The following is a 12,719-nucleotide window of genomic DNA, read 5'->3' on the forward strand; positions in this document are numbered from 1 at the left end:
GCCCCTCCCCCCGCCCCCGGCGCCGAAACCAGCCGCAGCAGAGATAAATAATTTATAGTTATTTTATATTTGTTTTTAAATGCGTTTTGATTTAAAAAAAAAAATTTAAAATTAAAAATTTATTTTTTTTTTTTTAAAAAAAATGTATTTTCAATTTATTTTCAAATCGTTTTCAATTTTTTTTTTTTTTTTTACATCGAATAAATTAATAAATAATCATTTAACGGGGGGGGGGGGAAGAATTTCCCGGCTGGCGCAGGGTGGGCCCGATCCTGGCCTGGGGAGTGGTTTGGGGGGGGGGGGGGGGGGGGCACCCCCAGCTTGTGTCCCCCCCCCCGCCTCCTTCCAGCACAGCCAGGCCTTGGGGTAATTAACCCGGGCACTAATCAGAGCTAATTAGAGGCGCTAAGGCAGTTGCTTGGTTACTGCTGAGCTCGTAGGACGCAGGCGTGGCCCCCCCCGGCCCCCCCACCCCGGTGTTGCCCCCCCCCGACCCCCCCCAGCCCCATATTGCCCCCCCCCCCCGCCATGGGTGGCACTGCTGGGGGATGTGCGCAGCGGCTGGGGGGGGCACCCATGGGACCCCCAACTTGGGGAGGGGGGTGGGGCTTGGGGGGATGAGGTACTGGGTGCCCCCCACCCTTGGCAAAGGGGCCCCCCCACACCCCAGCACCCCAAATTTCCCCCCTGCTCAGGATGGGGGGGGTCCCAGGATTTGGGGGGGGGGGGGAACCCCAGGGTGAGGGGGGATCCCAGGGCGGGGGGGGGTGTCCCAGGGTAAAGGGGGGGGTCACAGGGTGAAGGGGGGGGGTGTCCCAGGATGGGGGGGTGGAGGGGAATTGAGGTCCCAGGCGGGGGGGGGGGGAAGTTTGGGGGTCCCAGGGTCTAAACTGGGGGGGGGGGGACTGTCAGGGTCTTGGTGGGGGGGGAGGAATTGGGGGGGAATCAGGAGCCCCAAGATGGGGGGGGCAGGGGGGAACACAGGGTTGCCAAGATGGGGGGGGGGACAGGAGTCCCAGGAAGGGGGGGCCCCAATATGTTAGGTTGGGGGGGGCAGGTTTTAGGGGGGGGGGCATTATTGGGGTGCAACCCCTGCATGAAAACAAGGGGGGGGGTGTCAACCCCACCCTCCCCTGGCCACAAAAGGGGGGGGGGCAGTGCCCCTCCCTACCCCCCTACCTCTTCCCACCCCCTCCCAGAAAAGGGGGGGGCCCCTATTTTATTTTGGGGGGGGGGGTGTTGTCTTACCTTGGCCTGGGCTTGTCCGCGGGGGGGGAGGAGGAGCCTGAGGGGGGGGGGGAGGGGAGCCGAGATGTGGGGGGCGCGGAGATGGGGGGGGGGGGGGGGAGGTGAGGGGGGGGCAGTGAATCCGGGGGGGGAAGGGGGGGGGTCACGGAGCTGCGGGGGGGGGTCACGGAGCTGGGGGGAGGAGGAGGAGGAGGATGAAGATGAAGATGCTCCGGATGGAGGATGGGAAACTCCCGGTGATGGAGGGATGGGAAAAAATCCGGGGGGGGGGCGGGGCGGGGGGAGCCGCGGACGGACAGATGGACGCGGGGTGGGGGTGGGGGGAAAGTGGGGGGTGGGGGGCACGGCCGGTCCCAGGGATGGGGGGGTGTGGGGGGGTGCGACGCGGCGCCACGGGGATGGGCGCTGAGGCCGGGGCTGCCCGCGGGAGGGACCCAGGTGGGTGGGGGAGGGTGCGGGGGGGGGGGGTGGGGGGGGGGATGGGGGGGTGGGGGAGGGGGGGGGAAGGGGGAGGGGGAGGTGCCGGCTCCGCCTCGGGAGCGGGGTGCGGCCCCGCTGCGGGGGGGGGAGGGGCCGGGGGGGGGGCAGGTGGGGGATGGGAGGGCTGTAGGGGGGGGCTGGGGGGGGCTCTTGGGTTGGGGGTGGGGGGTCTGCGTGTGGTTGTGTCACCCCTCTGCGTGTGGCCACGGGCGTGTGTGCGCGTGTCGTGTGTGCGCGTGTCACGTGTGTGTGTGTGTGTGTGTGTGTGTCACACGCGTGGGGCGCCTCGTCCCGGGGGGAGCCCCCCCAGACACCCCCCACCCACCTCAACCCCCCCCTTCCTCCATGTCAGCCCCCCCCCCCCGTCCCCCCAAACTCCTCGCACCCCCTCGCCCGCCTGCACCCACACACGCCCCTCGCACGCGCGGCGGCGCCTCATTCACTGGGGGGGGGTGTCCCGTCCCCCCACCCCCCACCCCAAAAAAATTTACACACCCACGGAGCCACAAACACCCCAACACTTGCACCCCCATCTCCTCACCCCCCCCCCGCACACCCCCGCAGGCGGACATGCCCACAGCCCCTCACCAGGGTTAACCCCCCCAAATCCCTTTCACCCCCCCCCCCCCGATTAATCCACCCCCCCCCAATCCCTTGCACACGCCTGTGCACACCCAGCTAATCCTGGGGGGGGGCGGGGGGGGGCCATATCCTGCCCGCACAGCCCCCTCCTTCCCTGCAGGGATTACCCTGAGGGATGGATAATCCCCACTGGCATCAACCCCCCCCCCCCCCCCCCCAATCCAGCTGCCCCCTCCTAATCCGCAGCACTCCTGGGTGTCCCCCCCCCCCCCCCCGCTTTGCCTGTAGCGCAGGCAGGGTGCAGGCAGGGTACAGGCAGCTCCCGCAGCGCCCAGGCAGCTGCAGGCCTGCTGGGAGCAGGAGGGCCCTGTGATCCCAGCGCCGGCACCCGCAGCGCCCGCGCCACGAGGGGGGGGCGGGAAGAAGCCGAATGTGGCCCCCCCCGAGCACCCCGCTGGGCTCAGGGTGCTGGTACGGGGCTGAGTGACCTCCCCGCATCCTGCTGCTGCCCCTCAGGGTGCTCAGCACCTACCCGGCTGCCTCTGAAGCAGAAATAGGTGGGGGGGGGGGGGCGACACACGGCGGGGGGAAGAACCATCAGGTCAGGGTGCTGGGATACAGTCAGGATTGATCCTTCTGCTTCCTCATGGAGCCCCGTGGCCTGGAGCACCCTCAGGAGACGTTGGGTGGCCCAAAAGTGGCCCAGAGAGAAGGTGATGTCCAAGGGGATGATGCCTTGAGATGTCCCCCCCCTCAACTTGTCACCACTCCGGGGGGGGGGGGAATTCTGACCCTCCGGGGGGGTGGAGATGAGGACACCAGCCTTGAGTTTTGAGGGGTGAAACCCATGAGGGGTGATGCCAACATCTCCCCCCGGGCTTGGGTGGGTGACTTGGACAACCCAGTGGAGGTGCTTTGTGGCCAAGAATAATTTTTGTTTCCTGGAGGGTTTGGAGAGCTGAGGACCCTTTGGTGACCTCCAAGAGCTTCTCCTCGAGCTGGTGGAGGGAGGCGGCGGGTCCTATGGTGTGTCTTCTCCTCCAGGGAGAGAGGAGGAAAGAGGTCAGGCTTGGAGCTGTGTCCAACCAAGCATCTCTTGGGTCTCTGTCATCTCCTGTGCTCCTTCTCCAGGCCAAGGTGGGCCAAGCCCATGAGGAACATTTGGCCGGCAAACCCTGGAGATGCTGCTGCCCTCCCTGCCTGCCCCAGAGCAATGCCCTCGGCTTGATGGACTTCCCACCCCTCAGGGAGGTCCTCCTGGTCTTCATCATCCTCCTCGGGGCTGGGAGCTGGAAGGACCAAAGAGGAGGAGGATTCTCAGAGCCTGGAGGTGGGTGAGAAACAGCTGGGGAATCACCACGAGATGATGCAGCCCAGCTTCTCTCATGGCCAGGGCATCTTTGAGGACCTCGGTGCTGCTGTTCTCCAGGGGAAGACGTGGTCAATGCTGAAAATATCCAAGTGCACCTTCAGCTGGAGGGACGGCCTGATCCATCACCACGCTGGTGGGTGACCCAAGTGCTGGAGGAGCTTCAGCGATGGCTCCAACCTCATCCCTACCAGAGGATCCATCATGGCAAGAGACCCATCTTCTATGAGAAGAACTTTGGAAGAGCTACGAGGAGCTGAGGTCCCACCAGAACCACCACTTGGAGTAAAAGGTGGTGGTGACTCTCCAGGTGTGGGTGACCCTACGCTTGCTCCGAGTGCTGGAGGAGCTTCAGTGATGGCTCCAACCTCATTCCCCACCAGAGGATCCATCATGGTGAGAGACCCTATAGAGGTCCCAAACTGTGGAAGGGCTTCACCATGAGCTCCAAGCTGATCAAACACCAGTAGACCCACATGGAGGAGGCTCCCTACAAGTTCTCCGTGTGTGGGAAGAGCTACGAGGAGCTGAGGTCCCACCGGAACCACCACCTGGAGTAGAAGGTGGTGGCAACTCTCCTGGTGTAGGTGGCCAACCATGGTGGGCTGCAACTTTTGGGGTCTCCAGCCTCATACCTCATGCTCGGGTTGCAACGGGCTGTCAAGTTCTGCCCTCATCTTCCTCTCTTTCACCCCCCTGTGATCCTCCACCAATAAAATCAACCTTGGATAGCCCAGAGACATCATTAATAACGCTTGATGTTAATTGGAGCGGAAAACGAAGCTTTTCTGAGCAGGAAAAACCCAATATCTGGCTTTTTCTAAGCTGAGAGGTGGGTCCTATGTGATGTCCTGAAGCTGCGTTGCCCTTCCCCAGACTGGGCCAGCTCTTGAAACCAACTGGGAGGACTTTTCTTCTCCTTCACCTCCATCCTGGGTTGCTGGAAACGCATTAACGGGTTGAATTAGTCAGATTTGGGTTTAAATTCCAGCCTTTGGAAGATATTTTTCAGAGCAGGAACGTTATTTAACTTGGGTGAAATCAAGTCCCTGCTCCCATCTCGTGGTCCTTGGTTGGGAAATCCAACTTAGGACCGAGATATATATTTTTCGGCAACATCTAAATTAGTTTCTCGCTATCCCTGTGAGACCGTTTGAGCCCTGTCCTCCAGCAGAAGGTCCTCACCCAGGGATGACCCAAAATCCACATTCCTCAAAGGCCGCGGCCACCCAGGAATGACCCAAAATCCACATTTCTCAAAGGCCGCAGCTGCCCAAGAACAAGGCCAAATGGCGGCGGCTCCTTCCTTCATTAAAAAAACCCCAAACACTAATTTTGCGTTTCCATGGGTTTTTATCAACTCCGGACCTTTTTGTTGTTTCTTTTTAATTGTTTATTTTAATTCTCAGAGTCGTGAGAATGGGCAAATTCAGTTATTTACAGAAAAAGATATCGCCTGACTTTGTGTCTAGCTCCTTTTTTTTTTTTTTTAATTATTATTTATTTTGTGTAATTAAACCTTGAGGCTGCTCTTCAAGGATGAGGGTAGCAGAGAGGGGCTGGGAGCGGGGCTTCCCCTGGTAGCACTGGGGGGGCTCTAGGGCAGTTCCCCCCCAGCATCCCCCAGTAGCACTGGGGGGCTCCATCCCAGGTTATGAGTGATGGCCTTTCCCTCACTTCTCCTCCTGTCTGTCTCCTATTAAACTATTTTTTAACTCCACCCACAACTTTTCTCACTTCTCCTCTTGTTTTCCCCTTCCCGGCTTCACCCCCAGCAGGTGGGAGCAGCCAAGAGCCCAACCCTGCCCCATCCTGACCTGACCCATCTCCATCTCCAGCCCTCCCAGGGTGTTGTTCCAAAAGCGGGATTGTTCACCCCCGGTGCCAGACGCCAACACACCCCCCGAGCAGAGGGATTGATTTATCCCGTGTGGGCGCAGAGCTGGGGGCTGGTGGTAATTCCCCCCGGCCAGCGCCCCGCCCCAAAGAACTTCCCTGGATTTCTACACTTCAGCCCACACGGAGACACCGGGACTGTAGTGACCGGGGCCGGTTTCTTATCGCTTTGTCCCTCACTGGTTAACAACGCGCCTCGTCGCGATGTCAGCGTAGAGTGTCTTGTAATTCTTGTGGCCCAACTCAAAGGGTGAGGGGGGACGTGGCTTCTTGGTCTTCCATTGAGTTGGTGGTCGCGGTGTCCCCACTTAGGGCCGATTTTCACTGACTTCTGGCTTCTCAGACACTCCTCAGGCTCCTCCTCCATCCCTCCTCCTCTTTCATCCCTCCTCTTCCTGCTCTTGCTCCTCCTCCTGCTCTATCCCTTCACCTCCTCCTCCTCCTCCTCTTCCTTCATCCCTCCTCCTCCTGCTTGTGCTCCTCCTCCATCCCTCCACCTCCACCATCCTTACTCCTCCCCATCCCTCCTCCTTCTTCACACTGCTGGACCAGCTCCCACACTTGGTCCCAATTTTCACCCCGCAAAGCTCCCCCCCGCCCCCAGGAGGGCCGGGGATGGAGATGGGGCAGGTCGGGATGGGGCAGGGTTGTGCTGTTGGCTGTTCCCACCAGCTGGGGGTGAAGCCAGGAAGGGGAAAAGAAGAGGAAAAGAGAGAAAATCTGTGGGGGAGGTAAAAATAGTTTAATGGAAGAAAGAAGAAGGAGGACGAGGAAGAGAAGGAGGGAGAAAAAGTGAGGCAAAGGCCATCACTCACCCACATCTGGCCAATCCCCACCCCCAAGCCCCCTCCTCTCCATTCTATTGCTGAGCACCACATGATAGGGCCAGGAATAGCTCTTGGGTTGGGTCGCATCATCCGCCTGCTTGCGTCCCCCCTCCCCATCTCCTGTGCATCCCCCAAATCCATTCACTATTCAACGAACAGGACACAAATCTGAAACCCATTATGAGCAAAATCCACTTTATTTGATAGAAACTTCAAAATAAAGAGGTGTTCCTTTGATTTCCTGTAAGGGACGTACACACCCCCTGGGTCTGTGTGTATCCATCTACGTCTGTGTGCACCTACGTAACGACAGGAGCATCCCATACGCTCCATTTTGATTGCAGGGTCCTGGATGAGTTTTGCTTCCTCAAACCATCCAAGATTTTTGCCGTGGTTTCCCCCCGTGCCCACGGGCACCTTCTCCAAGTGGGGCCCCTGATGGACAAGACACCCGGTGCCCACGTTGAATGACTTCCCACAGAACAGGCACGTGTGGGAGCTCTCCTGGGCGTGGATACACTCGTGAGTGGCAAGGTGGGAGCTGGTCCGGAAGGTTTTCTGGCATTGCTGGCAGCAGTTGGGCATCTCCCCGGGGTGGATCCGCTGGTGCAAGATGAGTGTTTGCTTCTGAGTAAAGGATTCCCCACAGTCAGAGCAGGAAGAAGGTTTCTCTCCAGTGTGGGTCCTCCGATGCGTGGAAAGGCTCGAGCTGTGGCTGAAGCACTCCCCACACTCCAGGCACTTGTACGGTCTCTCTCCCTTATGGACCCTGTGGAGGGAGATGAGGCTGGAGAAGCCCTTGAAGGTCTTCCCGCAATCTGGGCACTTGTAGGGTCGTTCTCCCGTGTGATTTCTTTGGTGACGTCTCATGCTGTTACTCCAGCGGAAGATCTTCCCACACTCGGGGCATTTAGAGGTCCCCCGCTTGGCACGGGCCACCGGCTTGCTCGTGGCTGCATGGGTGTTCTTCACGCCATCCCCTTGTCCCGTCGGTGTCTGCTCCTCCTTGCTCTCCAACTTCTCCTCCAGCACCGGGGGTGCTTGTCCTGGCTCCAGCTGGGTGCTCGGTGCCTGCAGGAGAAAGACAAAGCCTTTACCCCAACTCAGGAACCCCCCTGCAGCCCTGCAGCAAGGAGGTTCTTCCAGGGCAGCTCCATTCCTCGGAGGTCTCCAGTCCAACCTCCTGCTCCCAGCAGGACCATCCCCACCGCTAGTTCAACCCAACCTGGGGACAGAGCAAATCCATCCCCAGGGCCATCTCCCAGCCCAGCACTGCTGCCACACTGGGAGCAGGAGTCCCAGCACAGCCCCACCACGTGCTTCTCCAGGCCATCCCCACCCACAGCTCCACCAGTGCCTGCGACATCTCACGCAAAACCCTCCCAAGGACTCACCATTGTGAAGGGCTTGCTGATGCCTCCTGAGGTGATAATGCCGAAAGAAGCTCTTCCCACAGTGCGAGCAGGTGTAAGGTCTCTCTTCCGTGTGGATGAGTTGGTGTCTGATGAGTTTCGAGCTACAGGAGAAGCGTTTCCCACACGTGGTGCAGAGAAAAGGCTTCTCCTTGGTGTGTGTCCTCTGGTGACGCAGGAGGCTCCAGCTATCCCTGAAATTCTTCCCACAGTCCCGACACTTGTAGGGCTTCTCTCCCATGTGGATCTGTCGGTGATGGGTCAGGTATCTCCTGCGGGTGAAGACCTTCCCACAGTTCACACACTCGTACAACTTCTCTCTGGAGCTACTCCGTGGTTGGGTTGTGTCTTCTTCAGGATCTTCATCACAAGTCCCTTTGAAAGAGCATTTTAAAGGTCTTCTAGGTACTTCATCCTTCCTCTTCCTCCTATATCCCTCCCCCTTCCTTCCTTCTTCACCCTGGACCAGCACGCACCCTTGTTCCCCACTTTCATCTACCCCCAAAACTCCCCCCACCCCCCGGGAGGGCCGGGGATGGAGATGGGGCAGGTCAGGATGGGGCAGGGTTGGGCTGCTGGTTGCTCCCACACAATGTGGGTGAACCCAGGATGGGGAAAAGAAGAAGAAAAGCAAGAAAACCTGTGGGTGGAGGTAAAAACAGTTCCATAGAGTGCTGGGGGAAGCAGGAGGAGGCCATCACTCATGACCTCCCATGAGGAGATGGATGCCCAGCCAGTTCCTGACTAAAATCTAGTCAGCCCCCACTTGCAAACTCCCTCCTCTCCATTTTATCACTGAACACAACATGTCACAGGGATAAGCCCCCTCCAAGGACTCACCATTGTGGATGGCTAACTGATGCTTTTTGAGTGTAACACGCTGCCGGAAGCTCTTATCGCAGTGCGAGCAGGCGTAGGGTCTCTCTCCTGTGTGGATGAGTTGGTGATTCATGAGGTTCGAGTGCCAGGTAAAGCATTTCCCACACGTGGTACAGACAAAGGGCTTCTCCTTGGTGTGAGTCCTCTGGTGACGCAGGAGTCTCCCGCTTTCTGTGAAGCTCTTCCCACAATCCTGGCACTTGTAGGGCTTCTCTCCAGTGTGGATCCGTCGGTGACGGGTCAGGTTGCTCCCGCAGGCAAAGACCTTCCCACAGTGCTCACACTTGTACTCCTTCTCTCTGGAGCTACTCTGGGGTTGAGATGTAGCTTCTTCAAGTTCTTCACCATACCTCCCTGTGAAGGAGCATTTTTGGGGTTCTCTGGGTACTTTACTCCCTTGTGTATCATCTGGCACCACAGAGCAGGGGCCTGACACCCCCAGCCTCACTCCTGCAGATGACCCCAAACCCGCTCACACCAGTCCCCCCAGGAGCCAGCACTGGGGCCAGAAAGAGTTCAGACAGAGATTGAATAACAAAGACAGGACCGACGGCGATGACCAACGCACAGAAGAACCCCCTTGTACTGCACTGCCAGCCCCTTTTACAGCCTTTTCTTATGTGTTCCCCACTTTTCTGCCCCTGCCCCCCTTCCCCGGTTCATCGCCTCCTCCGTACGCACAGTCCCCCCTCCAGTGTTGCATCCTCAGCAGCTGCAAAGCTGTGGTAGAGCTTCCACCTTCTACTGGTGGCTGGAAGATCCCCCATTAGCGGAGCCAGAGAGGTTTGTTCGTGGTCTTTAATGCTAATTGGGCAGGTTTAATGTCCTTGATGGCCTTGCCAGTTAGAACCATGTTGTGCTTTGAGCCCTGAGGGCACCTGAGCCACACGCAGACCATCCCTTGCTTGCTGCTTCCTCCTCAGGGGGAGGACTCCTCACACTCCTCCCCTGCTCTGGCGGAGACAGTCCTCCACCAACTTCCTCCCACGTGGGTTTGAAAGGAGTAGGATGCAGCAGGCCATCACTGACTGCTGCCCATGGGGAGATGGATGCCCAGTCACTTTGTGACCAAACTGTGGTCAACCAACACCCACAAACCCCCTCCTCTCCATTTTATTGCTGAGCATGATGTGACATGGTGATGAGCCCCCCCACGCCCAAGGACTCACCTTTGTGGATGGCCAACTGATGTCTTGTGAGTGTATCACTCTGCCGGAAGGTCATCTCACACTGCGAGCAGGCGTATGGCCTCTCTCCCGTGTGGATGCGTTGGTGGACAAGGAGGTTGGAGCTAAAGGAGAAGCGTTTCCCACATGTGGTGCAGAGATACGGCTTCTCCTTCGTGTGTGTCCTCTGGTGACTCAGCAGGTACCCGCTCAGCGTGAAGCTCTTCCCACAATCGCGGCACTTGAAGGGCTTCTGTCCTGTGTGGATCCATCGGTGACGGCTCAGGTTGCTCCCACAGGTGAAGACCTTCCCACAGTGCTCACACTTGTACTCCTTCTCTCTGGAGCTACTTGGTGCTTCAGTTGTGTCTTCTTGAGGGTCTCCAGCACACGCCCCTTTGAAAGAGCATTTTCGGGGTCTTCTTGTTCCATGGCTCCCTTGTGTATCATCTGGCTGCTGTTGGCCATCGTGCTCCACGTCCACCGTGGGGCTCTGGGGCTCCTCTTCGGGCCCTTGCAGCAACCCCCTCTGCTCTTCCCTGGGCTGGCACTGCTCCTCCTTCTGCTTGTCTGTCCCAGCCCCTGTGGGGAGACCAAAGGGGCTCAGCTGGTGCCTCTTAAGGCACATGAAGAGCAGCCACCTACTCCATGTCTCTGCCTGCTCGGCTCCCTCCCTTCCCTTCTCCTCCTTCTCACGCCCCGCATGGACTTGCCCGTTAGCGCCTTGTGCTTTGAGCCCTGAAACCGGGGGGATCCAGACAAGAATGGGGGGAGTGTGTGTGTGTGTTACTTCCCCGTTAAGGGCTGGGGCAACAGACAGACTCCATCGGGGAAGGAAGAAAGAACAGCCATCGAATTTGAACACCCCCACCCCCACCAATGTACCAATGCGACAGAGCAGGACAGTGAGAAATACAACCACAGCTTCAAAACACCTTCCCCCCCCCATCCCTTCTTCCCGGACTCAGCTTTGCTCCCCATTTCTCTCCCTCCTCCCCCCACCAGTGCAGGGGGCAGGGATGGGGGTTGGGGTCAGTCCATCACCCGTTGTCTCTGCCGCTCCTTCCTCCTCAGGGGGAGGACTCCTCACACTCCTCCCCTGCTCCGGCGTGGGCTCCCTCCCACGGGAGACAGTCCTCCACGATCTTCCTCCCACGTGGGTCCCTCCCAGGGGCTCTGGGGGGGCATTTGCTCCCCCGTAGGTCTCCATGGGTGCAGGGCAGTCTCTGCTCCAGAGCACCTCCCCCCTCCTGACGTCCTTCCTCACCCTCCTCCTCTTCCTCCTCCTCTTTCTCCTCCTCCTCCCAACTTCCCCTGTTTAAATCCCTTATCTCAGAGCGCGACGCCGTCGCTAATTGGCTCGGCCTTGGCCAGGGGCGGGTCCGACTTGGAGCCCGGGGGAGCTTTGAGCATCTTCTCCCAGGAGCCCCCCCTGTAGCCCCCTCCCCCGCTCCCAACCCCTCCACACACAAACCAGCACAACAGGCTGCAGCCGGGTGGGTGCTGAGCCCCGGGCAGGGGGTGCTGAGCACCCCGAGAGGCGGCAGCAGGTACCTGCCTGTACCCTGCCTGTACCCTGCCTGTGGTACCGGCAAGGGGGGGACACCCAGGAGTGCTGCGGGTTATGGGGGGCGGCTCAACGTGGATTCTCCATCCCTCAGGGAAATCCCTGCAGGGAAGGGGGGGCTGTGCAGCTCCATCGCTGGCCCTCTCGGGGGTTGGGGGGAGTTTCGGGGGGCGCTGTGAAAGTGGGGACCAAGCGTGGGCGCTGGTCAAGTGTGAAGAAGGCGGAGGGATGGGGGAGGAGTAAGGCTGGAAGAGGTGCAGGGAAGGAGGAGGAACAGGACCAAGAGAAGGAGGGATGAAGGACGAGCAGAAGGAGGAGGGATGGAGGAGAGGGAGGGATGGTGGAGGAGCAGTAGGGGTAAGGATGAAGGAGGGGGAGGGATGGAGGAGGAGCAGGACCAGCAAGAGGGCACACACACACACACAATCGGCCGTAATTAAGCCGGGGAGGGGAATAGACCGCGACTGCCGACTCAGTTGAAGACCAAGAAGCCGTGTCCCCCCTCACCTTTGAGTTGGGCCACAAGAATTACAAGACACTCTACGCTGACATTGCGACGAGGCGCGTTGTTAACCAGTGAGGGAGAAAGCGATAAGAAACCGGCCCCGGTCACTACAGTCCCGGTGTCTCCGTGTGGTCTGAAGTGTAGAAATCCAGGGAAGTTCTTTGGGGCGGGGCGCTGGCCGGGGGGAATTACCACCAGCCCCCAGCTCTGCGCCCACACGGGATAAATCAATCCCTCTGCTCGGGGTGTGTGTTGGCGTCTGGCACCGGGGGTGAACGACCCCGCTTGTGGGACAACAGTTCTGGGGACCAGATGGGACCGCGCTGACAGCCTTGCCCAGTTCATCTTTTGGTGTACAAAAAGGTGCATTAGGAAACTCCTTTTGGGTACCAAAATGGGAGCTACTACTTCCCAGGAGACACCTCTCTGCTCTCCTCTAGGAGGCATCCTGAGAAATGGGAATAAAGTAGGAGGCGATTAACGAGTTTAATAAATTACGAAATTAACTCAGAGATTCCTCTCTATGCCAGAATGGCCTTTGCCATTGCTCGGTCGAGAGTTACGTTGCAAGTTAAATGCACAATTAACCTTCTCTGAAGACTCTGCTCAGTTCCATATTCCTCCAGAGAACGCATGGAGAGCCCAGCTATGCTGGTTAACTGGGAAGAATCCTGCAAAAGAAGAGACTATTCCAGACAAATTATTAAATGCGGTAATAGCCATAGTGTGGCCATCAGGAACGCCGGGACGAGCCAAGAATGTGACTCTGGAAAAGATGGAGCTAAAAG

At 58.8% G+C, this 12,719-nt stretch overlaps 1 protein-coding gene across 1 annotated transcript; it reads right to left on the reverse strand.

Annotated features, from left to right (window-relative positions):
- Nucleotides 1-6,546: 6,546 nt before the first annotated feature.
- On the reverse strand, nucleotides 6,547-10,487 carry LOC141936870 (uncharacterized). Its single transcript, XM_074854212.1, is given in 5 exon segments — nucleotides 6,547-7,330; nucleotides 7,332-7,473; nucleotides 7,797-8,189; nucleotides 8,655-9,047; nucleotides 9,863-10,487. Coding segments are annotated over 5 exon segments (2,337 nt in total).
- Nucleotides 10,488-12,719: the final 2,232 nt, after the last annotated feature.

This window comes from Strix uralensis, chromosome 35 (genome assembly GCF_047716275.1).
Source record: "Strix uralensis isolate ZFMK-TIS-50842 chromosome 35, bStrUra1, whole genome shotgun sequence".
NCBI classification, from domain to species: Eukaryota; Metazoa; Chordata; class Aves; order Strigiformes; family Strigidae; genus Strix; species Strix uralensis.